At 38.4% G+C, this 27,079-nt stretch overlaps 2 protein-coding genes across 2 annotated transcripts; one reads left to right on the top strand and one right to left on the bottom strand.

Moving 5' to 3' along the window:
- Positions 1–4,713: 4,713 nt before the first annotated feature.
- Positions 4,714–5,235, top strand: LOC149385502 (uncharacterized). Its single transcript, XM_089626347.1, has one exon. It carries the CDS (start codon positions 4,714–4,716, stop codon positions 5,233–5,235), a length of 522 nt encoding a protein of 173 aa, XP_089482473.1.
- Positions 5,236–16,998: 11,763 nt separating this feature from the next.
- LOC149385501 (SMAD/FHA domain-containing protein) lies at positions 16,999–19,829 on the bottom strand. The gene is made up of 3 exons (XM_089627573.1): positions 19,684–19,829; positions 18,925–19,419; positions 16,999–18,172 (listed from the first exon to the last, which is right to left on the bottom strand). The coding sequence occupies exons 2-3, from the start codon at positions 19,314–19,316 to the stop codon at positions 17,386–17,388; spliced, it is 1,179 nt and encodes a 392-aa protein (XP_089483699.1). The 5' UTR covers positions 19,317–19,419; positions 19,684–19,829; the 3' UTR covers positions 16,999–17,385.
- Positions 19,830–27,079: the final 7,250 nt, after the last annotated feature.

The raw sequence follows: 27,079 nt of genomic DNA, 5'->3' as shown, positions 1-27,079 counted from the left end.
GAGAGAGTTGTGGGCTGTGGTTGGTTGGGATTAGTCAACATGGTAGTATATATCAAAAGCATGAATTATTACAAAACTGCTTCAATGAATATAAAAAAATAAAATAACAAAAGGAAAGAAACAGTTGATGAATGAGGAGAGAGCTATTCATAAGTCCCCTCTTTAGGTTCATATTCATAAATCACATCCGTCTTCAATTCTCTTCTCTCGGAATTTTTTTTTTTTTTTTTTACTTTACTTTATAATTGAAAAAAGATTAACCAAATGACAAGTTGGAAAATTGGTCTCATTGACAGTGTTCGCATATCAAATGGTAAAATTATTATGATTATACATCGGCAATCATTACACAGACACATTAAAACATTATATATAATGGTGTGAAATATTATAACTGGTTAGACACATACTTTATCACGTGTTACTCATTGTTACGAATTTCGCCATTTCAAAATTTTTAATTAGGTATTAAAGCCGTCACCTATACGTTAAAAGTTAACTAACTAGTCTATAATATATATATATATATAATATTATTTAAAATTAAGTGGGAAAAGCCTTCATGGAATAATGTGAGAGCGAAAACTTCATACATGTGAATTGGACTCTCATCAATTTGAGATAGTCGAATAACACATGCAAGAAATGTGATCAAATGGGAGAGAGTTTTTTTTATTGATTAACGGAGAAAAATAAAGTACTTAACCGTACAAAACTCGGCTAACTAACTTCAGAGAACGGCTCCATTTAGATAATGGCTAATTAGAGAATGACTTGCAAGACTAATATATTTATTTGAGGAAGAAGAGAAGGAGCTATGCGAGGGATCAAAAAATTGAAAGAATCACAAAGATATGATTGCCCATCCAAGGAATAAGGCGAAGAACAGATTGTCCTATTCGAGAAGGAAGAAAAAGCAGTAGGAGGATAGAGAAAGATCGCGATGAACGAGCTCAGAAAAAAAACACATACTAGGACTTTCATGTAAGTGTTACGATGATCATTCTATAGTTGAAAAGTTTGCTAAACTTGTCAAGTTAGAATAATTTGTGAGATTAGTGGAATTCATGACCACACGTTGTTAATTCATTATCAAGTTGAGTATTAGAATTGTTATTGATGCCACTGATTTTTGGATAGCTATTTTCAGCTTGAATGGTTAGATCCACTGCTGGACCAAGTGACCGCACTCAAGCCTAGGTGAGTTAAACTCGAAGTCTCCAGTTCGCTCTCTTCGTGTATGGGTGTTATTTGTGCACCGTAGAAACCTGAGAATAAGAAGAGTAAAAAGAAGAAAAGATCTAAAAGGGCGCAGATGTGGTGTCTCTAGCGCGCTCTCCGACGCTCAACATTAGTAGAGTCGAGATGGAGGTACCTATATTATTTGTGAATTTTTGGAGTAGAATTAGAGTGAAGCATGGTGCGGAGAGTCTTCGACAAGCTTTAATGTTGTAGAATTCAATTACCTGATTCCCTCCCCAAAGGGAGTATTTATTGGAGTCTGGAGGCTCAATGAGCCTTAAATAGGCAGACTGGGCATGCAAAAGATGCGGAGAAAAGTTGCACGCGCACGCAGAACGCATGGATGGTGTGCGCACAAATCAACTAGCTGGCGTGGCGCGCATCGGGCTCTCAACTAATGAATGCGATGCGCCTTCGATCGGCACGCACCATCCCAGCGCAGTGCGCCTGACGAGTGGCACAACACACGACCGGTTGACGTGGTGCCTTTTGCGTTGGGAGACGTTCGTCTTTTGTGGACCCGAGTAGGATCTGACCGCAATTTGGTCCAAAAATCTTATTTATAATTCTCGACATGTTGTGAGAACTATATACATTTTCTCTAGGTCCGATCCATACATAAGCCCATCAAAGTTTTGACATTCGTGGACTTGCTGTCTTTGAGCCAAACGTTGCATGTAGGTCCAATCTTCTCTTGATGGGAAAATTGACCGACAACGGTTATGATTTTTTTCACTTAATAATCAAATTTGTGATCTAAATTACAATTAAAAAAAATATGTTTATAATCTTATTTTCGAGGGATATGATATAAAATTTTAGGGTTTATTTGGACAGACTATTTAAGCTTCTTTTTTGGCTGGTTTGTAATCAGACTTTATATTTGAAAACACATTTTTATTCCAATTTTAAAAATTCACTTTCAATTTGGCGAGCCCTTCTCAAAGACGTTTTACATGGGAGCTCCTCCGGAGAGTTCATAGTCTACCTTCCGAGCCATAGCTTTGTAGAGGAGATTTCAAGAAAATTCTCTTTAATTTTGAGAAGCATGGTGGACGGCCGAAGGAATCGAGGCCTATGGGTGCGTTTCGTCAAGCTCACGATGATTGAAAATTAAAAGATATTGCCTACGTGGGTGAACCATATACATAGAGACGCAAGACGGAAAAAGATGTTACGATCGAGCGACTAGACCGTTGTGTGGCCAATAAGGATTGGATAGAGACTTTCCCGATGGGCAAGGTGCTTCACGGTGACCTTTGGTGCTCGGATCACCACCTCCTCGTCTTGGTGATCGATGGAGTGATCCCAGGATTGCTACAAGGCCCTCGTCGGGGGGATAGGCATTTTCACTTCGAGGAGGCATGGTGTGAGGAACAAGAATGAGAAGAGATAATCGCAAATAGTTAGAGCTTGGATACTCTCGGGCGGTGAAGGCTTGTGCCCAAGGCCTATCGAAATGGGGAAGAGTTAAATTTCATGCGATAAAGACGAAGATTGAAAGGTACAAGCGGGCCTTGGGTTCCCTCAACTCCTCGACATTGACTTTCGACTCGGAGGGCATCTGACGGGAAGAACGGAAACTCAGCATCCTGCTTGGAAAAGAAGACAAATATTTGAGGCAACGAAGCTAGGTTGCTTAGCTTCGAAGTGGAGATCGGAACACGAAGTTATTTCACCGAAAAGCAAGCCAAAGGAGAAATAAGAATTGCATCTCCAAGCTTTTCAACAATAATTACGTGTGGAGTGAGGGCCCATAAGACATTGAAGGTATGATCTATCGTTATTTTGTTGATGTATTCTCTTCATCTCACCCCTCCTTGAATGATATTTACATGGTCACAAGTTGTTTGAGGCCAAACGTTTTGATGATGAATGATGAGCTATCTGAGAGATTCTCTAGAAAGTAAGTCCGGGCGGTGATGTTTGATATCGGTGCACTCAAGGCTCGGGGGAAATATGGCCTTTCAGGGCTCTTTTTCCAAGAGTATTGGCATGTAGTGGGTGATGGGGGGTGAGTCGGGAGTGATTGGACATCCTCAATGACAACCACGAGCTCGATGCCCACAACGATACTATCATCACGTTGATCCTGAAGATCAAAAATCCTAATAAGAGGGTTAAGGACTTTCGACTGATAAGCTCGTGCCTCGTGTTGAACAAGATTGTCTCAAATTGCATCATGTAAATTTGAAAGGATCATGTAAATCCGTCAGTGAACACGTGGACAACTAAATGTAAATTTACTCTAATGCAAGAATGAAATTGAAAAAAAAAAAAAAAAAAAAAATTAAAAGAAGCTAAATCTAAAAAAATATATATATGGAAAAGGTGGGTCCCGCATTTGATTGGTATATATATCGAAAGAGATCTGATGGCAGTGGGAAACTGTCATGATTGTTTCCCCCACTAAAGCAAAGGCAGTGGTGGTGTATTCGTCTCTCTCGCAGGATCTGCATGTCGGCCACGTGTCGCGTCCTGGACCGTCGGTTTACAACGCAGTGATGGGACATTGTTGGTTGTTTCGCAGACAATCACTCTCCTCATTCTTTGTTGCTTAGCCCACGCGTGTGCGATTCTCTACCTATCTAATCCATCTACTTACCAAACACATCCTTAATTAGAATTGCGAAATCAAGCGGTCAAATTATAAGAGCTACAACTAGACAAAAAATTTACGTGATGCACTATTCGGCGCAAGAAATACTTGGTAATACTACATATAGTTTAATTTTATAGCATTTAATTAAAAAATAAAAACATAGCTTATTGCATATTATGCTATCTATTGACTAATGTTGACACAGTAATTACAGTTAAATAACTCCTGAAGAAACCATGAAATGCTTCAGTTGATCTCGGTACTAATTTTTTAGGTGAGGTCTTCGTTTTCTTATACGAGGTTATGGGTTAAAATTTCGCTAATGTAATAAAAATCTTAGACGTTAAAATTTAGTGATATTCACAGTAATTTAAGTTGTGCTAAAATGTCTAACGTACTAAATCGAGTATTATACATGATAGTATAGACTAGAACATTTAATAAAAAAATTGAAGAAGAATTACTAAGTATTTCCATATTATTCTTTAAGGAAATTGTTATGTTCTAAAATTAATGAATTTATCGTCAAGATTTTATATTTATGGTTCAAAACGAGCTCAACACGATAGTTGTAGTGTGAGATTAATAAGCTCAACTTGGTGAGCAAGTCTTTACAAACTTGGAGAGCAAGCAAACTTGATGAGCAAGGATACTTGATGAGCAAGGATTTTGATGTAGTATTTCATTTCCTATAAATAGCCATAGTTGTATGCATTTCATTTTAACTCCATCAATACAAATTCTACTTCTCATCACACTTCCTCAATCTAAGAGATATTGTCTCCAATTATTTTTATCTCTTTGTTTGCATACTTTGAAACTTTGGCAAAGATCCTTTAGTTTGGAACCAACATTTGGTATCAGAGCAGATGCCGAAGTACATGGAGTCACCTAGCAAATCCACCGGAGGAGACATAACGGTGACGAAGATCGGGAAGGAAGGAAACGTGACGCTCAACTATCCGATGCTCACGAAGAGCAACTACTCAGTGTGGGCGTTGAAGATGCGGGTGAATCTGCAGGTGCAAGGCGTTTGGGAGGCCTTAGAAGATGGAGTTGTCAAAGTGCGCCAGGATAGAATGGCTCTCGCCGCCATCTATCAGGGAGTTCCGGAAGATGTCCTTCGCATGATCGCCGAGAAGTATTCCGCAAAAAAGGCGTGGGAGACGTTGCGGACGATGCACATGGGCGCAGACCGCGTCACAGAAGCCAAGGTTCAAACCTTGAAGAGCGAGTTCGAGGTTCTCCGTATGAGAGACGGTGAATCTGTGGACGAGTTTGCCATGAAGCTTACATCCATTGTAACAGGTATCCGCTCGCTAGGTGAGCAGGTGGACGAGACCAGCGTGGTCAAGAAGTTCCTGAGAGCGGCACTTCACAGGTACATGTAGATCGTGACGTCGATCGAGCAGTTCGGTGACCTCAAGACTATGTCAGTCGAGGAGGTTGTCGGTCGTCTAAAAGTCCACGAGGAGAGGCTTCGGGGCTATGGCGACAAGGAAGAGGAAAAGCACCTCCTGCTCACGCATGAAGAATGGATGGCCAAGCAAAAGAAGAACCATGGAGTCGAGTCTTCTTCCAGCTCATCGAGGCGTGGCGGGTACGACAGAGATGGCCGACCACATGGTAGAGGCCGAGGACGAGGGCGAGGTCGAGACATGCGAGGTCGCGGCAGCAGCGCACCCCGTCAAGAAGGCACCACGACCCGAAGAGACAAGAGCACAGTGAAGTGCTATAATTGTCAAAAGCTCGGGCACTACGCATCGGAGTGCCGCAACAGGAACCATGGCGAGGAAGCGAATCTGATGAGATTCCATGAAGACGAGCAACCCGCACTCATGTTCACCGAGCAGATAGTGAACTTGAAAGTGCGCAGAGACGAACAGGAGACGAGCATCGTAGGCAAGAGAGACGCCAAGCTCGAGCGAGAACCGGTCAGAGAAAAGACCGACCTGGAGGAGCCAGTCGATGCAGAGTCGAGCCTGGAACCCGAGCTGATGATGGCCGAGAAGAGGCCCAGCCCAGAGAAGACGACCACCGAGACGGTGATGCTTGTAGAGGACAAGGTTATTGCGAACCTCCTCAGAGACGGAGAAGAGAAAGTCTATACCCACGTTTGGTATTTAGACAATGGTGCGAGCAACCACATGACGGGATACCGAGCTAAGTTTGAAGAGCTCGATGAAAAGATCACAGGGAACGTGAAGTTTGGCGATGAATCAATCGTTTAAATCAGAGGCAGATGATCCATCCTGTTCCAGGGCAAAAACGGGGACCAACGCCTACTGACCCAGGTGTACTACATCCCGAAGCTGAAGAGTAACATCATCAGCCTTGGTCAGATGACGGAGGTCGGAAACACAGTGGTGCTAGCCGGCTCGTACTTAAAGATGTGGAACAGTAGTGGTGCCCTGTTGATGAAGGTGAAGAGAACGCCAAACAGGTTGTACAAGATACTCCTGGAGACAGGCCAACCTGTCTGCTTAATGGCGTCCCTAGCAGACCCGGCTTGGTTGTGGCACGCACGACTTGGGCACGTAAACTTCTATGCGCTCAAGATGATGGGAGAAAAGGAGATGGCCTTTGGGGTACCGAAGATCGAACACCCCAACCAGCTGTGTGAATGCTGCATGGTCGCGAAGCAGGCAAGAGTGCCATTTCCGATCAAGGCCAAGTTCCGAGCAGAGCAACCCCTCCAACTGGTGCACGCTGACCTGTGTGGTCCAATTACCCCGGCCACCTTAGCCGGCAACAAGTACTTCTTTTTGCTTGTTGATGATTACAGTCGTTGGATGTGGGTGTATGCGCTCAAGGAGAAGAATGGAGCCTTTGAAGTCTTTAAAAAGTTCAAGAGACTCGAGGAGAATAGGTTAGGACACAGGTTGAAGACCTTGAGAACCGATCGAGGTGGAGAGTTTACGTCCCAGCAGTTTAGAGAATTCTGCGACGAAGAAGGAGTCGAACACCACCTAACTGCACCGTACACGCCCCAGCAGAACGGTGTGGTGGAGAGAAGGAATCAGACCGTCATGGACACTGCAAGGAGCTTGATGAAAACTATGCAAGTTCCGGCAAGGTTTTGGGGAGAAGCAGTTAGACACACGGTCTATCTGCTCAATCGCTTGCCGACGAATGCACTAGGCGAGCGCACCCCTTACCAAGCATGGAAAGGGAAGAAACCTCATCTGGAGCATTTGAAGGTGTTTGGGTGCACCGCACATGTGAAGACTGTGGGACCACACCTCAAGAAGCTCGATGATCGGAGTCTTCCGATGGTGTACCTTGGCGCCGAAGAAGGGAACAAGGCACACAGGTTTTACGACCCCCGACGCGGCAAAGCGCATGTGAGCAGAGACGCCGTGTTCGAAGAGGAGAAGAAATGGGACTGGCACGACGAGAAGGGAGAGCCCGAACAAAACTCAGTGGAGTTCATCCTCGAAGAGGCAGAAGCGGTCGAGCAAGAAGAGGGGGAAAGTCCCAGCCAAGGACCAACAATGTCCAGCTCAACGGAAACTAGCTCCCTTGGAACCAGCTCACCACCAGGCTCGCCCAACCTAGGATCAAGGATGAGCACCCCGATACCAGAGAGTTCTAGCTTAGGAATAACCATCTCGGGAGACTCGTCAATCAAGGACGGACCAAGAGGATTCCGTCCCCTATCCGATGTCTATGGAGAAGCTAGAGAGCTTGAGTTGAGCCCTGATGAGCTCTTGTTGCTTAGTGAAGAGGAACCAGCTAGCTATCGCGAAGCAGCCACTGAGAAGGTATGGCAGGAAGCAATGGAGAGAGAGAGCTAGAGTCCATTGAGAAGAATCAGACATGGGAGCTAGTCGACCTTCCAAAAGGTCACAAGTCCATTGGTCTGAAGTGGGTCTACAAGCTCAAGAAGGATTCAGAAGGCAAGGTCCTCAAGCACAAAGCCAGATTGGTCGCAAAAGGATACGTGCAGAAGAAGGGAGTTGACTTCGAGGAAGTTTTTGCTCCAGTAGCCAGACTTGACACAATCAGACTTATCCTAGCCCTCGCAGCTCATCGAGGCTGGAAAATCCATCACCTGGACGTCAAATCGGCATTTCTAAATGGTGAATTGGAAGAAGAAGTCTACGTTGGTCAGCCAGAAGGCTTTATAGATCAGACTGCAGAGCACAAAGTGTACAAGTTGTCAAAGTCCCTGTATGGGTTGAAACAAGCACCACGTGCATGGAACACTCGACTCGACAGGAGTATGAAGAGTGTTGGGTTCAAGAAGTGCTCTCAGGAGCAAGCAGTCTACACGAGGAATAATGAAGAGGAGGCCCTCATCGTCGGTGTGTACGTCGACGACCTGATCGTGACTGGATCCAGTGCAGAAGGCATAAACGGATTCAAGGAGCAAATGATGAAAGAGTTCGAGATGAGCGACCTCGGACTACTTTCATACTACCTTGTCATCGAGGTCGATCAAAAGAAGGAATGCATCACGTTGAGACAGACGGCCTATGCGAAGAAGATCTTGAAGCAGTTCGAGATGGCGGATTGCAACCCGAGCAAGTACCCGATGGAAGCAAAGTTGCAGCTCGGGAAGGATGAAAAAGGAACCCCAGTGGATCCTACAGAGTATAGGCGTGTCATCGGGTGCCTCAGGTACCTAACCCACACCCGACCTGACATCTCATATGCAGTGGGCATGATGAGTCGTCACATGGAGAAGCCTACTAGTCTACACCAACAGGCAGTGAAGCACATCCTTCGTTACATGAAGGGAACGACGAGCTACAGGATCCAATATGGAAGAGGAAGTGAAGCTGAAGAACTGGTCGGTTTTACCGACAGTGATCTAGCCGGTGATGTCGATGGCAGAAAAAGTACCGGAGGGATGGCATACTATCTCAATGGGAATTTGATCACCTGGCAATCTCAGAAGCAGCGAACTGTGGCTCTATCTTCGTGTGAGGCTGAGTTCATGGCAGCGACCGCATCAGCGTGTCAAGCGTTGTGGCTGAGAAGTTTATTGAGTGAAGTGACTGGAGCCGAGCAGAAACCAGTGACTCTCTACGTGGATAACAAGTCTGCAATCGCACTGATGAAAAACCCGGTGTTTCATGGACGCAGTAAGCACATCGACACCCGCTTTCACTTTATTCGCGAGTGTGTGGAGAAGCGAGAGATCATCGTGGAATTTGTCAGCACCAGAGAGCAACGTGCGGACATACTCACCAAGGCTCTGGCGAGAGTTAAATTCGCAGAGATGAGAGAGCTACTCAGCGTGAAAAACCTCGAACCAAGTCAAGCTTAAGGGGGAGAATGTGAGATTAATAAGCTCAACTTGGTGAGCAAGTCTTTACAAACTTGGAGAGCAAGCAAACTTGATGAGCAAGTAAACTTGATGAGCAAGGATACTTGATGAGCAAGGATTTTGATGTAGTATTTCATTTCCTATAAATAGGCATAGTTGTATGCATTTCATTTTAACTCCATCAATACAAATTCTACTTCTCATCACACTTCCTCAATCTAAGAGATATTGTCTCCAATTATTTTTATCTCTTTGTTTGCATACTTTGAAACTTTGGCAAAGATCCTTTAGTTTGGAACCAACATGTAGTCCATGAAAAATGATAGACAACCCGTAAGAGTATGAGTAGTTTTCATAGTGGTGTCTCTCGATGTTTAATAACCCTCTAATGGATTAAGTGGATAATTTCTCTCCTGCAAAAGAAGTCTAGAGGATCACTCATTGAAGATTGTCTCATGAACAATTGCTTCATGAGCCCTACGGAGTATAGCCCGGGCTCATTGAAGATTCTCCTGATTTTTAATAATTATTAATACATGTCGATCTCGAGTCTTCTAATAACATATGGAGAATCACGACCCACAACATACCATGTTATTTTTTTTAAATGCTTTGAACATGATCTTGTGGGTCGTTGTTATGGCGGATGAGTGAATCCCACCACATACAAGGCTTCAACCGCAACATTTTTCATGACTTAAAGTCTCAACTAAAATTGACTTAGATGCAATTTTCTAGGATTCAGCCGTGATAAATATTATAGTTGAAAGCCTTATTTCTTGCATCGGTCTCAATCGGATGCCTTTGTTAGTTATGGGCTTTAACTCATTTGAAGGATCAATAGCTAGGCCACCCGCAAGAGTAGTGTCTAAAGCTATTGATGCAAAATAATATTTTTAATAATTCAATTTTACATCATATATCGTATCATCAATTACATTAAACATTTAAGCACAAATTTCAACATCTAATAATCTTCAAACGTCAATATTACGTTTCCTAATAATTGAATCATCGTCCTCTCGAAGAGATCACTCCACATGCAAGAGGTCTTGCCACCCAGGCTAAACCCTTAGGGTATGCAAAATAATATTTTTCAAGTGATAAACAATCATTTTTTTTTATACTTACAATTTTTTTTCATATTGGCCTCTATAATTTGTTACTCTTTACAGTTTGATTTATAATAAAATTAATACCAAATAATTGTTTGTAGTTTGAAAAACATTAAATTTTTTTAAGATTTAAAATCACCTATATTTTTGAAATATTACACTTTAAAAATACTATTTCTTTAAGAATAGTATTTGTGTAATTTTCCTTGTTAAACTCTTTTGAGTTTTTGGAAAATTAAAATGATCCCCGCAATAATTTTTCATCAAATTTAAATCAGCCATTACTTTTAGAAAGCTAGTTAAGTTAACTATGGTCTTCCCTTGATCAGGGTTTTGCTTTGTTTTTGTTTTTAATAAAGTATACTAAGAAGCGCATAATGATGCAGGTCCACATTCTCGTAAAATCATGTTACTTTCCAATTCCTTCATATATCAATTAGTAGTTCTTACTTGTTCTTGCTGTGGCTTGTCACATGTGGATCAATATCAATTTGACGTATTAGCATTCTCAAAAGAAGATAATAAATAAAACAAAAAGGCATTGTTATGGCTTAATCTCATTATGTTACGGGAAGGCCGATGCTGGTCATGATATCATGAGGATCATCATCATCACCAACGATGGCATGATAATAATAATAATCATCATCATCACTACAATTATCATTTTAAAATCGTCTTTTTCTTTCTACTACTTCTTCTTCTTTTTCTTGTTTATATCTTTCGAGATTTTCTAGGTCAATTGATCTTGTCGTATTTTCCTTGCTTCAATATTTATAATATAGTATCTAAATCAGGGGATAAAGGCTAGACCTAAAACCATATGTGGCTTTTGAAAGAAAAGTGTTCATATAGAATCACAAATACTCATAGCGCTTCCATTAGATAATATTTTTTTATTATTATTCTTCTGATAAACAAAGCTAACGGTCCTAGAGATATATATTGCTGAGTGTTTAATTAAACCGTGGCCTTTTTTGTCTCCCAATTAAATAATTCCCGTAGGCCATGCCATGGCAAATGGCAATGTTATCAAATATCGTATGTACGACCTGATATTTTATAAATAGTTTATTTAATTAGCTGAGTCAAAACTCATGTTGTAGGTGCACGCATTATTTAGTGTTTGGGTGACAAGAATGTGTCTTTCACAACATAATAGAATAAAGTTGTCCTATAAAACAAACTTTTTCTCAAGGTTTGGAGTTTGGACCAAACAACTGCTGATCTTCAATGCCGTGTATTCTTTTATCCATTATTAACGAAGAACAAAAGACAACAAAAATATATTGACCTAGTAATAGTATAGAACTCACACATTATTGCTAAAATAATTGATCTATATGTATATATTGCTGTTCTCCATAGGTCAAAAAGACGTTCAAAGGTTTAATTATTTCTCTGCTGGCTGCACTAAAATCTGTTTTTTTTTTTTTTTTTTTTTTTTTTCTTTCTCTATATTAGGGTTTCGAATTATATAGTACAGTAACATATGTAGCTCTTTCTTAACTCTCGCTTGTTAAACAATATTAATCCCACTATTTCCGTACAAACCAGCGATCGACAGAATGATAACAATACAATAACTCGGCATTGACTAAAATATTCAGGATACAACGAACTTTTTTTTTTAAGTTTTAAGGCTACATTTTAAATGTTAAAGCTAATTTTTTTGTACTATAAATCGTAAAGCTATACTAAATTAACAAGAGGCGTAAATTCAAATAGAGATTTTTTTTTTCATAACCTTTTTCTTAAAAGATTTCATTTCTTAAACCAACCGTGTTAAGAATAACCATAACGCTGACTATTTTAAGCTACCGGGATGATAACAAAATGTTGGGTTTTGTGTGATTGTGACATTTTGATCTCTATTTGTTTAGGCTCTCTCTAAATATATAGTTATATGAATATTAATTTTTGTAGTATAGTCAATTTTTGTTAAATTTTAAGTAAATTGTTACGAGATTTTATCGATAAAAAAAAACGTTAATTAATAATTGTAAATAATGATCAATAATTATAAATAAATCATCAGACTCCAACAGTATAAATAAAATGCTAAAAAGTAAAAACGTATAAACAATGCCACATCACCACTATTCACAAAAGATTGACTATTTAGTAAATCTCCAAAATTTGGTAGCTTATTTACTTATAAATTTGTTTGTTTTTTAATTTTTTTATTTTTAACATATTATTACAATATTTTGGTTTTTCTTAAAAATTTTAATTTATTTTTATAGAATTCAACACGTTATCAATTTAAAACATATTTACAACTTTATAACTTGCTTACACTTTTAAAAAGTATCATTATAAATTAATGCTTTAATAACAAAACTGTTAACTTTTGTTTAGTGGTTTAAGGGTGATCAAAATATGATTTATTAAGTTTATTTTGTAAATTCTGAATATATATATATATATATATATATATATATATATAATAGTTTATAAACATGTTTTAAGTCAATAATAAGATGTATGATTTTATGATATATTTAAAAAAAAAAAAAATCAAAATGCTACAGAATATGTTTACTGATCACAACACAGGTGACTATATTTGCTCCAATAAAAAAGAAAATTTATTAATTTACAAAAATCTCGATTCATATAATCAAGTCCAATAACCGGATGATCTGTAGAACATCTGTGCATCAAAGGTTTCACACAGCAGAAAACTCCAATGCAATTATATATATATATATATATATATATATGTATGTATAATGACTAATCAGTGTGTAGATGTGGAAAGGCTAAGCTAAGATATCAAACATAGCTAGCATGGTCCAAATGAAATAAATGGGAATAGTCAATCTCATACTCCATCTCACAATGGACCTACAGAAAGAAAAATTCCGAGCAACTAGGGTTTCCATTTCCGGTCAGTCGATTTCCTTGGGTGGTCACAGGCCGGCAATTCCACCCCACATTTGATGTCTGATTCCCACCAGTTACGTGACAAATGTGTCCATTCTTTGTCTCTCTAATATGCCATATCATGATTATATAGTTGCCTAAGGGTTAAAGTTCATTTGGAATAAATAAAAAAGAAGGAGAATTGGGCAGAAATAGTATTGCCATATTTTTTGAGATCTCTCTCATGGTCCATTCGGGATTTGCCAATATCTTCCATATGCGTGTTACTGAAATATTCTCTTTTCTCTTTACCCCTCTGGCACCAGAAGAACCACTACGAATATCCCCTTTTCAAATCTTTCTCCTTATTTCTTCCCAAAGGAATCTTGTAATGTTATCCTCGCAGTTTATGAGGTAGGAAAAAAGATTCTAAAATGCATTCACGTCATGTTTGATTAAAATACTGTGTTAATTAGCTGAAATTCACTCTTCGGTATAAATAAAATTTAAAAACAAGAACGGTATCGTATTTAACTATTTTTTTTTTTAATTTTCGAATATGTTTGTCTTGTTGTATTTAATTGAATTTGTTGGTAAACTTTGGTAATTGTTATCTTATGTTCGATTGATTTATTTAACTTTGGAAATTAGAATCAAGGTTATGTTAAAAAAAACTACGTTTTATTTATCTCGCTGTTCACATGCTAAATATTGTTTTTATTGTAATATATATTCTTGACATAATTTAGACTTTTAACTTTAGTATCGTTTCATTTCTGACGTATATTACTTTTTTTTTTGTTATAGTATTTTATAGAATATTTGCAAATACCTCCATCCATAATCTGTCGCAATAAAATTCTGATAGGAAATTCGTTAATAATATTTCAAATAATGATAAAATATTCGTCGGTATCTATGTTGTGACCAATATCTCAATAGAATTAAATTATGGGATTATACCACAAGGATGACTTTTCCAATAATTTTATTACCAAAATCTAATAAATTTATTTTAATCCAAAAATATATGACTACTCATTTTGTGTATTTACGTTTTTAACTCTCTCTCTCTCTCTCTCTCTCTCTCTCTCTATCGTGCTTGGCTGATTTTTATGGGAATTCGTTTGAAGACTGACATTTTGTCAATTTATTGACATGGATGTCAATAAATCTTCAAATATACTGGTCTTTTGAAGATCTATTGACACCAAGGAAATTTATTGACAAATGTCAATAAATTTTCTAAGAAAATATCAGAATCTTTGAAGATTTATTGACATCCATGTAAAAAATGCCAATAAATCTTCAAACGAATTCTCAAATTCTTCAAATGAAAAAAATATATATATAAATTTTCATACGGTTCTATGAGAACAAAAGTGAACGCGGGCCGTGGAGATTCAAAAACTCAAAAACAAAAAATCAGTCACGCACGAGAGAGATAGAAAAGAAAATGGTCAAAAAAGGTAAATACACAAAATGAGTGGTTATACTTTTAAATTAAAATAGATATTAAATTTTGGACCAAAATTATTGAGAAGGTCTTACTTGTGATATAATTCCTTGAATTATTAAGCGGTGTCAATATTTTAATCATTGGTCACTACCACTATGGAAGAATTTCTAATGATATAATTCTAATATATACTCCTTTTTTTTATCTGTAATATATATACACAGTAATTCATAGCATGATCACATTCATATACAGAGACCTTCCACTTCCAAACACTATTGCTCAATTTAATTATTTGATAAATATTTGTTTAAAAAAATAAAAATAACATTCCCCCTCACGCGAAGCGTGGACTGGGTCAAATTCAAATTGTGTGAATGACAAAGCTCTGTAACTATGTTAAATTTTATCTTAAAATCAATTGATGTCGAGTGGAGAAGTCTAACCGATATATAACCACGTTCATTTAGACACACAACAAATGTGAGACTATCTCACCTCAATTGTTACTGCCTGGACGAATCTATTGATCACTTTTTTTTTTTTTTTTTTTTTTTACAGATGTGCCAAAAGGGAATATCTATTCTTATGGGATACTTGAGTATGTGTTTAATCATGATCATTTAAAAATAAAAATAAAATAAGATATTCCATTCACGACACACCAAATTAGAACCGGCCAACAGAAATCCCATGCAAAGATTTCCTATGGGATTACCTACAGTTTGGGTTACGCTTTTGCATGACAAGAAACTTTGGTATTTGACGAACGTTCCGCAACTATAAGAATGTGATTTGGTTTGTACAACAAACAAACATTGCGTGAAAAAGTTTTTACCTTTTCCGACGAAGATTAAAAATTACTTTATTTGCATGCTATTTAAATATTAATTTTAACTTTCTTTCTTAGGGGTAGTAATCTACGGTACAAGTTTGTAATGTACCGACGCACCGTTCTAGGAAAAAAAAAAAATAAAACAAAAATGTAATGATACGAAAAATATAAACATGAAAAGAAAAGTATTGGCAATAATGATATTTGACAGGTAAAATGTGCTTTGGAAATACAAGTATTCAGTTCACAAGCTTTTTACCCTAGGTGTCGTGTCTAGAATCTGGATGTTTAAATCTCAGAAGCTTTCATGTCTGACTTTTTGCTCTAGTTTCAAAGTCGCTAGTTTATTTGAATATAGGGCAGTTTAACTCTTTTGCAGGACCGTCCAAATGGAGAAAAAACTGTTTCATATAAATGATTCAGGACTTTTGCCGGATAGCATTTACATACTAGACGGAACTGGAACTGAGATTTCAAATTATTGTTTTTTTAAGGTGTCAATTTCTTCATAATATAAGTAATTATAAAAAATTCAATGAAATTTGAGATTCCCAAACCGTAAAAAATGAGATCAGAAATTTAGATTTTTGTGAAAAATGGTTCCAAAAATTTTGTGTACCATTTTTTTTTTTACGTTTATGATAGTCTCATTTCTCGTCAAATATGAGACAGAATCAAAAGATCTTATTTTCCAAATTCATGTGACCAGTTTTACCGGTAAGCAAAAGGAGGTACTTCTTTTCGTTGTGAAGAATCACCAATTTTTTTGTTAAAATCAGTGACTTTCAGGCAAACTTTGGCGTCGTTTATTTTTTTTTTCTTTTCGCCCATGAATATTTAACAAAATTTTGTGAATATAAATTTTTCTGTCAGCAATTCTTATTGGCCTCCAACATTTCCGTATAATCAAAATGTTATAGAATACCAGGAAAAGGGATGGTTTTTTTTATTATTTTATTTTATTTTATCCATAAGAGTATCCTTTAGTTATTGATTCAATAACGTTACATAAAAATATTACCAGTAGTGCCGGAGTGATTAAATTGATCCAATTGATAGCCATGGGAGTTTATGTGGACAAACAATGATTTTGAATACCTGAAAAATATGCTCACTGAAAACGAGACCATATAAACTAGTACAGAAGATAAGTGATCTAGCTCCAAGTGGATAGCCCAAAAGGAAGACCATAGATAAGTCGCGGTGAAGGTCATAAGATAAACAGCTGAGAAACGAGGGTCTTGTTCCAACCGGAAAGTTTTTCAGTCGTTTCGATTCCTATTTTTAGTGTAATTGTGACATTGCTTCACTGCTCAAATACTACGCCGTTGAAGGACCGACAGTTGATCTTAGAAAGTAAATTCTTGGACTTTCCATCCTAGAAGCTTGAAGCTCGATCGTCCCTTTAACCAGTAAGTGATTCTGATTTACAGTTTCATACACCGAATCAAAGCTTACTGAGCACCATCGAGCGATAGATCCACATATGAAACCTGCAATGTCTGTTTGACTTGAACAATGCATGAATCGTTTCTATTAATAGGCACAGAATGATGACACAAAATCCTCAAATTTCACAGATGAAAACAATACACGTATGAAGAAGTTTCTTCGGCTAAGATTTGAAAATACTCATCCACAACCAAGTGGGATAATTGAAATTTAGCCACTTTGAGACAACAACTCTGTCCGGTAAAAGGTCACAGAAATACTAACCACATAGGCAAAGGTCGCAGTAAATTTCACCGAGGCCGGTCAAAGCATCAAAAAGCAACTTCACCGGGGAAAAATAAAAAGTGGAGACATAATTAGCGTCTCATTCTATTCCGTCCATTTAGCTTCGAAGGGTAAAGGAAAAAAAATTTGTGCACGAGTTACAACAGAATTCTTTCGTCAAAACTAAACAACCCTTCAGCGTATATTTTTTCAAACCCGAAAATGGAGGAGAACAGAACTCTCTGAAATTTTCTCAAAACGGCTATGTATATATCAGTCACCAAACAGATCATCGTCATCGTCGTCGTCATCGTTGACCTGGCTTGAGCTATTCACAGCTTTAACACTCTCCGAGTTTTGTTGGGCATCTTTATTTGGAACAGAAGAGTATGCCCACGAAGAACCGACTTTGCCCACAAAGGATTCCCCATAAAGATCGTCGTAAAGCCCGCTTTTCGGAGTCCCACGTTTCACCTTATCCAAAACCTCTTGTAGTTTTCCAGTCACGCCTTTCGGGGCAGTGAAACCACCGTCCTTAGCCCCCGCGCTCTGTTCCTTCCCTTTGGGTATCACCGTCACTTGCACCAAAGACTCGTATTTTCCGACGAGCGCTCCTTCTTTAACGCCTATCGGGCCCAACTTCTCTGTTTCCACATCGGCACCGTCGGAAAACCCGACGACTTCCACGAGCTCTCCGCCAACTTGATCCCTGAAGGAAACCCTCGCCTTCTTTACCCTCTTGGCGGGTCTCTCGGCCGGGACCGGGTCTCGGGGCTCGGGCGGTATTACAGGTCGTCTGATACCGTATTGGTTCATGAGCGTGTTGTAAGCCACGACGGCTTCTTCGTCGGACGGATCGGGAATCGGAGGAAGATCGGCCTCCGAGAGCGGCGGTGGATGGGAAAAGAGGGCCTCCTCGTTCTTCCTCAAAATGTATGTTCTCGTTGACGCTGCGAATCGAAGAGACTGGCCAGCTTCGAGCTCAACTGGGGTGTCTTTAGTCAGCCGCTCGTTCGCGACGAACGTGCCGTGGACGGACCCCAAATCGATTACGTACACGCTGCATAAGAGAACGATGTGACAACATGTAAAGCTCCATCAAATTACGAAGCAACGAAAAAAAAAAAATTAAGTTTGCCGTTCGTGAAACCGGACAACAGGGCTTTCACGATTTCTTATATTCTTGTCAAAAGATTATGAGGTATCTAGTCACCATCTATTTAACTGAATTGATCATCGAAGGCTAAACAAATGACAGGTTGTTCACTAGATCATATTCTATATTGACTGAAGTTATTTTAGATGGTTTCTAGTGTCTCAGATTACACTGAAACTTCCACCCAAAAAATTCATTCTGGTCAAACTACCAAACACCAATTCAAATATTCTTTTTTTTAGAACAAACTGAAAATATATATATATATATATATATATATATATATATATATATTTTCAGTTTGTTCTAAAAATATATATATATATATATATAAAGGAGGGAAAAAGTCGAAAGCTTCAACTTACTCAAAGAAAAATACAAACTATAGGGCTCTAGACCAATCTCGTACAAGATCAGCCAGGCTGTAAAAGCTAAAACCGGAACTCAACGAAGAAATCCATAATCCGATAATCCCAAAAATTCTCTCCTAGACGCCAACTCAATATTCCAATCAAATGATCCATTTGGGAACTCTCGTCTATCTGACTGCAATATTTCTGTTCTTAATCTAACAAGTTTACCTAAACGAGACATATCCCTATAACAAATAGGAAAAAAAAAAAAAAAAAAACCCCGAATTGAAGCAGCGTTCTAACCTCCCGTTCTTGTGCGGCACGACCACGGCGTGCTGGCGAGACACGGAGGGATGATCGAGCACGAAATCGCACATCGGGAACTGCCTCCCGAAAATCTGCCTCCGTCGATCAATATTTATCCGATCCAAAACTTCCCCGTCTTTCAAGACCTCGAGATAATGAACCCCTGCCCGAGGCTCCACCGCCCAATCCGGCGGCTGCCACGCCGACTGCCCGCCCCCCACCTGGGTCACCGGTGGGCCCGCCTCGCTGTCAAGTGGTCGAGAAGCCGAGGAATCATTGGGTGAAGAATGGGAAGCGGGTTTCGAACCCGAAGTCACTGTCGACACCGAAAAGGGCTCCAAGGACTGAGCTTTTTTGAACCTGTCCAGCCCGGCTCTTCCGTACATCATCAAACTTTTAACTTTCACTAATCTGAGCCCTCAAATCACCACTCCCAAATCATCGTTGGGATTTAGGGCACAGCACACACAAGACCTTCCCTCAAGAGTGTCTCTACATTTGAAAAAACGGGAGAGTGTTAAGTAAACTAGAGTTGAGAACATATATTTGGGCATCGCATACAGAATTTATAATATACTGGTATAGACGATAAACAGTCGATCTTAAAGAGCGTTACTAAGATTTTTTTTTTCTTCTTTCAATTCGACATATAATAGTAAGTAGTAAGATTCGAGTGTGAAACAAGGTTTTGATTTCAGCGATTACAGATAATAGACCAAGGAAAATACGAGATAAGGAACATAGCGAGACTGTTACCAGGGAGCAGAGACACTTGGAAGTTGCTTCGGAGATATTCGCGAAGGAGATTGAAAGAGGGAAAATGGCTGTTGGAGTTGAGTTCTTTCATTCACACACCAAACCTCGCTCGCTGCCATTGTTTTGCTGTGCCCTCCTTTTCTCTCTCTTCCTCCTTCGCTAATTTTTCAAGTAAAAACGACACCGTTTCTCTTTAGCACAAACAAACGACACCATTCATTCATGCCACATTTCTGAAAATCTTAGATCAAAGTGTTTGATATTTTTAAATAAATTTTATCGAGAATGTTATATAATTATATTCATGATTCATGGATTTGGTAATGTTTCATTAAAGACAAATATATTTTTACACTAACTTATACTTTTTTAACGTATTTTCATATTTTATATATATATATATATATATATATATATATATATATATATTCACACACACTAGATAGTAACACGTACGCACGTGGTTAATAAAAATTTAATTGAAAAATATAATTTAAAATTAATCAAAATTACTTAATTAACATACTTTAAATATGATAATAAGAAATTTGAAGCAAGTTTCATATTCATAAATGAATTTCCTCCTTGACTCGTGTACTACCAAATTGAGGATCGATAACGACCTCCAGTCTGGGGGCCGCCCGACTCCGGAGTCTTTTCATAAAATAACGACCTCCAGTCTGTGAAGCGTTGATTGATCGGTAAGTTGGTTCCTTTCTTGCATTTTGAACATGCAATGCAGTAAAAACATTGTTCATAATTCGTGCCGTCACTTTGACCCAATAATTCCCATATTTATTCTCCTACTCACGTTTAAACTTTTAGAGAATGAAAATTTTAATTGAACAAAGTTGATAAATAAGAATTATTTGATACCTTCGTCTTGATATTTATGAAATCAGCAAGTAGCAGTAAATCTTATTCTTTGGCTGGTGGAATAAGTTGCGTCGTTGGGTTATTCTTTTGTTCTTTTGCTAACTTTTTTAGAGTTGATGGATTTTCCGTTTTCCTAGATTAAAGAAAAAAGTTATTGTTAGTAATGAAATTAAAGATTCGCAAATTGAAATCAAATGAAACAACATGTATGTGAGAAAGTGATTTGGAGTAGCAAGTGTGAAGTAGAAAGAATATTCAAAACAAAGCTCCAAGAACTATGCCAAAAGAGGTCATGGCGGTTGTCGGAGTACTGCACCCAGAAATACGGCTTTGACCACTGCCATTCTTTCTCTGCCATCGTCACTCTCAACAACTTGTCATTTTAGTCTCTCCACTAGGACAATTTGTTTCAATTGTGTCGGCTGAATTTTAGATGTGACTAGTCACATCCAATGGGGTCACCGAGAATCCACAATTTATCGCTCATTTAAGTAGGACTATTGACTAATGGATGTGACTAGTCGCATCCAATGACTTCCAGGTCTGTGGATGCGACCAAAAGTCAAAAATTTAAAGCGGGATATATTTTCCCATTTTATTTTCGTTCAGTTGATGATGTGGATTTATTTTAATTTATTTACTTCTGAATGCGACTATTTTTTTATGCGACAAACATTAGGTCACGCCCATCTGAACTCTTCTTCTCTGTCTCCTTCTTTGATTTTCACCACATGACCTCTCTCTCTCTCTCTCTCTCTATCTCTCTCTCTCTCTATATGCTCTTCAATCCGACCACCATAAGACCTCCGCGTTCGTCTTCTCGTACCAGACCACCACCACCACAAAACCTCCGCCAGACCACCACCATCAAGACCTCTGCCAGACCACCACCATTACCACCAGACCTCTGCCACCGCCAGACGTTCTCAAAACCTCTCCGCCAGACCTCTCTTCTCTTGAACCAGACCACAACCACCACCAGACTCTCCGAAAACCACATCTCTCTTCTCTTGAACCAGACCACAACCACCACCAGACTCTCCGACCAGGCCAGCACCACCATCACGTCCATAAACCTCTTCGACCAGCACGATCTCCGCCATTCTCCAACACTACCACCACTGTTATCTCCACATCTGTCTCTTTTCTCCTATCACACCAGCATAGTGTCGCCGAAATCCCTCCGCCACTTCTTCGTTGCATCGTTCAGAGCACCACTACGCCTCGAGAGCACCACAGACCACCGGACCACATTCGCGACACTATCAGGTACTTCTCTCTTCTTTGTCTTGGTCTCTAACTCTCTATGTCTCTACTTATGTCTCTCTCTTCTTTGTCTCGTCTAAAACTGATCTCCGAACCTGAAGCGCAGAGCCGAAGACCATGCCTATGTCCCTGCTCGTGTGTGCGCATGTCGCTGCCTCTCTCTGGATCTCTCATATACAGATCAAGTTACCGAGACGTCATTGCCCAATATTACAGGTTAGTGGGCGTGTTTGGTACAGATTAAATTTTCCTGTTTTTGTTTTTAGCAAAAGCTAAACCGATTTTGGGCGTTTGGTAAAACTGCGTTTAGGAAAAACTTCAAAATCGCTTTTGAAATTTATACAAGATTCGGAAAAGCTACAAATCCTAGCTTTTTTAAACAGGGTTTTTAAAACAACAAGACAATTACTTTAATATCCTTAGTCAATTTTTAAAATCCCTAAATTATCTCCTAAACTTTTTAATTAAGAAACGCAGTCCAGAAGAAAATAAATACACGTTTACAATTAACCAGTGCGACGAGCGGTGAAGTCCTTGAAGATATCTTCGACGGAGCGAGGTCTCAGAGAAGAACCTGCGTCACCATTGTTGGAGGCGTTTGAACGACTAATGCAGTGATGAGAGAGAGAGAGAGAGGAGAAAGATAGAAGAGATTATGGGAGCAAATTGGCTACTGGTTGAAGCAGGAACAGATCGCCATTGATGTGCGAGATTGATGGGCTGTGTCGTTTAGAGAGAGAGAGGGAGTGGAAGAGAAGCTTTCACGGATCTGATGAATTGTGTTGCCTACGTAATGACACAAAAAACCCTAAATTGTTATATCCTAAATTATATTTGAACTGGGCTTGGAGATGGCCTGGGCTTTAACATTGATATTCTACATGTGTTTTGTTGGAAACTACGTTGCTACACAAGGATTATAATATGCATATAATTCTCTTAAAAAATATATATGTATATAATATAACATAGAATATGTTATGTGGGCCATAAGCGTCATTATTTATTTAACTTCTTTTTTACAGGCTATGAATTTTTTTCATTCAAGTTATTATCTAGGTTGCGAACATGATAGTTTTTGAGTCGGCAGTATAAAAATCATATTCATATATTTTATGAGAGAATTCATATGTAATTTTTTTAATACAAAATATAATTTTAAATAATTTTTCAATGATATTAGGGTATGATCAGATGTATTTGTATCATTTGTAGCACGAACAAAAAAACTAAAAACACTAAAACTAGTATATATATATATATATATATATATATATATATATATATATATATATATATATATATATATAAAAGCATATTAATAATTATTATTTCATTTTTAAGAACATGTCTATTTTAGTCTTTTGATCATAATATATTTATTTTACCAAACGCTAAATCAGTTTTTGTTACCAGCAACAACTGTTTCATAAACAGTTTACCAAACACCTAACTGTTTTTGAAAAAAACAGTTTTTATAAAAAACTGAAACTAAAAACACTTTTTAAAAAAACAAAGCTATGCCAAACGGACCCAGTACTTAGTTTTTTAATAGTTTAATTAGTATACTATTAATGAAATTTGTTGTCACTAGCCCATTTTACACTTCTTATTAGGGGAATATCTCAAGTTTCATTTAATTAAGGAAATAGCTCATTTTTTCTTAGCTGACAATTATACCCTTCACGAATCAGTTAATTAATTAACAGACTGAATTGAGTTAGGTTAATTAATTAACTAAATGTTTGGATTGGAAACTCACAAAAATTTATAAAAATCTGAACTTAAGTCAATTCTTATTCAAAGCATTCAATTAATTAACCTAATTCCTAATTCAGTAAGTTAGTAAATTAACTTTACTCACAAAAAAAATAAGAACCTAAGCTAATTCTTAATTCAACCAATCAGTTAATTAATTTAACTCAATTCAGTCAGTTAATTGATTAACTAATTCGCGAATTAGCAATGAATCAACAAAATAGCTCAACAATTCAACAAACCGATCGATCGAGGGTAGATCGAGCCGTAACAGACTCAACAGCCTATGAGCGGGAGATCAGAGGCGACTTTCTCGGTATCGCCGCTCCGGAAAAGACGGCTACTGAAAACCACGAACCCAACGGTGTGACTGGCGACGGCGAGGAGAAGACGCCGCCGTTAAAGGACATGACGGCAAGTATAACAAGATAGGCGAGGCCGACGCGCAGCGCGTGGAGGAGCGTCTGGGCGAGGGCGGCGCTAGCGGCAGAGGAGCGCGTGTTGAGGAGGCGCGAGTGGGAGAGCCACTCGGTGGCGATTGCGAGCGCGAAGACAAAGACGAGAGCGAGGAAGTACATGGGGGTAATTTAGGTAGTTTAGGTTAGTTGGTCTATTCCCTTAATTTAGGAGAACTTGGGCTATTCTCCTAATATTAGTGGGCTGGTTGGGCTAGTATACAAAATAGCTCATACTATTATTATTTAATGTTAATAATTACTAGATTAATTAGTATAAGTTAATGGTATTAATGATTAAAAATTAGTTAATAATATGTAAATGTTAATGTCAATAATTACTAAATTAGTTACTAAATGTGTAAATGTTAATAGATATAGTGTAAATAAGTTAATAATGTGTAAATGTTAAAAATATGTAAATATTAGTTAATATTAAATATGTTAATATGATTTAAGTTGTCTACTATGACCATCGTCGATAATTGTCTCATTCTCACCGATTGAGGAAAATTAACGATCACTACACAGTTCACAACGAGAGACACCCTAAACCGAAGAAGTTGACTCCGAAAAACATACTCGATCAGTTGGCTAGAGTTTCTTGCAAAACAACTGGCAAACAAGCGGGCTCTATGGGAAGAAAACGAAGGCGAGAATCATACGAACTGAATTGGACCAAGAAAAGTATCTTTAACGAATTGCCATACATTGCACGATCCATCCGTCGCCCATGCAAACTCAGTTGTCGCCCTCGACACCGCAGGCTCAGACTAAGTCACCACCAGCTACAATGGCCGATGACGAGACGCCAGCTTTCGTAGAGTTCCAGCGAGAGCGTCCTAGCGACATAGACGCAGAGGAGGCAGTAGTGCATCCCGAGGCAGAGGCAAAAGAGGATCAACCACAATGGAAAAGTGGTTTCAAGCGTGGAAGAAGTAGTATATTTATTGTTAGCGAACAAAGCGTTAATTTTATTTTATTTTACAAAACATCTCGAATGTAAATATTTTATATTATGTTTTATAAGAAATTTATTTTCTAATTCAAATTTCTATTCCGATTAATAATATCTTCTTATTTATTTAGTAAATATTATTTAATTTATATTTTTTAAAGAAATACATCATTGGATGCGACTTGTCGCATCCAATCCTCTATCCTCCAAAATGCGAGAAAAACTATTGGATGCGACTTCCAACAAGTTTTTACGTTTTGACTAGAACAATATTGGATGTGACAAGTGTTTATAATAGTCTAATATCCCACCAAACTGAATATGGCGGAAACAGCTACGGACGTAATGATGGATGCGACAAGTCGCATCCAGAGTCAACAGACACGTATATTGGATGCGACAAATTCGTATCCAATGTCGCATCTTTTGGATGCGACAAAAGTCACATCTTTTTGTCCTAGTGCTCCCATTTTCCAAATCCTCCCGCGATGCCCAAAATGATGCCGCCAAATGCGCATTCCAACATTTCTCTTCCACAACCACCCTCGCCACCTCTAGCAGACCCTTGAGTTGTTACTCCGACAATTTTTTGGCTGAATCGGCAGGGCAACAAAATGAGAACGAAATCCAGCTTCAAATTTACACTTTGAAGAGAAATCTCATATTTTCGGTGTACTCCTTCGAGCGGTACGGACTTCCACATGCCGCATGGTTCAGGTGCAACGTCACCGTCGACGGAATAAATTTTCAATGCTCGGTTTTTTTTCGAAGCTTAAGGAGACCGAGAATGCAAAGTTGTCTGAAATCAAAATTGGACGCCTGTGGAAATAAAGCTTTGAATATTTATTGAAAAAGGTAAGTTTTCGCTTGTTTTGTGAAGGTTGATTATGTTATGTACAAGAATTTCTTGCAAGAGATAGTCCTGAAAAAATGCGTTCATTTGCCATGTTATGAAACCTGGGGATTTGGGGATGTCCACTCTCCGGTCTTTGTTTCGACCGTCGAGGTCAGCGTTGAGAGATTCTCAGGCCAGGTAGCGAAGACTAAGAAGCTTGCGAGATTAGCGCCGCCAAGGTCGCATACAATTCTTTGAAATTTAGTTTATGTCGTAAGTAAGTTAAAAGTGTTAGTTTCGTTTACATAGTATGATCACCTTGTGTGATTGCAGAAGCTAAGCATTTATTTTAGTAGTGTTTTCTATGTAGTACTTTTTTTTTTGGATTATCGCTATTGCCTACTAAAGTGATATCACAACTTATATTCAATTGTAATTTATTAATTTAACTCTTTGGTGTTCCTTGATTTTTTTTCCCATATTTTGCATGCCCATTAATAAGAGAAGCCACAATTTCTACCGTTGAAACAAATGACCACAGTCATCCAAAACCAAAATTTTTGACAAAAATCAATGTGGTTAGTGTGTCGTAACGGTTCCTTAAACGACGTATCCAAAACAAATGCCCATTACATTAAATATCACTGTGATATCATAGTTACCATGGTTAGTGTGTCGTAACGGTTCCTTAAACGACGCATCAATAACCAAAGTCTGTCTAGGCCGTACACAGATCATATGTGTAGAATGCTCCATAAAATGATCAACATTCACTTGTGTTCCACATATGTGATTTTAGATCCAGTTATCCAAACGTGGTACAATCACCGATCAAGTTTTAGTTCACCGCCCGAATTTAGATTTCCAACATGTAATTCAGTTTAATACGGATTTTAAAGATTAGATGAATCTTGATAAATCTATAATAGAAATAAAGCTTTCGATTCACATAGATAAAATGCCTCAACTTAATTTTATTGATAATTTTAGCGTCTCGAATATTACAAATAAATCTTCTCGTGAGCAATAATCCCGAATAGGTGATCGAAAAGGGTCTCAAGATGACTTGAGCGACACGGGTCACGAGGCCAAAGAGGCGTTGAGCGACAAGAGTTGCGAGATGATTTTAGCGATGCAGGTCGCAAGGCCAAGGAGGCATCGAGCGACGAGGGTCGTAATATGATTTGATCGACACATGTTGCGAGGTCGAAGAGGCATTGAGCGACATGCATCGCGACGTGATTTGAG

The sequence above is a fragment of the Urtica dioica genome, chromosome 9, assembly GCF_054948205.1.
Source record: "Urtica dioica subsp. dioica isolate 48M chromosome 9, U.dioica_male_clone48M_v1_H2, whole genome shotgun sequence".
Classification (NCBI taxonomy): Eukaryota; Viridiplantae; Streptophyta; class Magnoliopsida; order Rosales; family Urticaceae; genus Urtica; species Urtica dioica.
This window is presented reverse-complemented; position numbering and strand designations above follow the sequence as displayed.

Bases quoted from the DNA above. Each gene is read 5' to 3' on its own strand.
- LOC149385502 (XM_089626347.1), top strand. From the start codon at position 4,714: ATGCCGAAGTACATGGAGTCACCTAGCAAATCCACCGGAGGAGACATA.
- LOC149385501 (XM_089627573.1), bottom strand. From the start codon at position 19,316: ATGATGTACGGAAGAGCCGGGCTGGACAGGTTCAAAAAAGCTCAGTCC. The intron at 18,173-18,924 runs GTTAGAACGCTG...TCTCTTATGCAG, and splicing joins GTGCCGCACAAGAACGGGAG to CGTGTACGTAATCGATTTGG.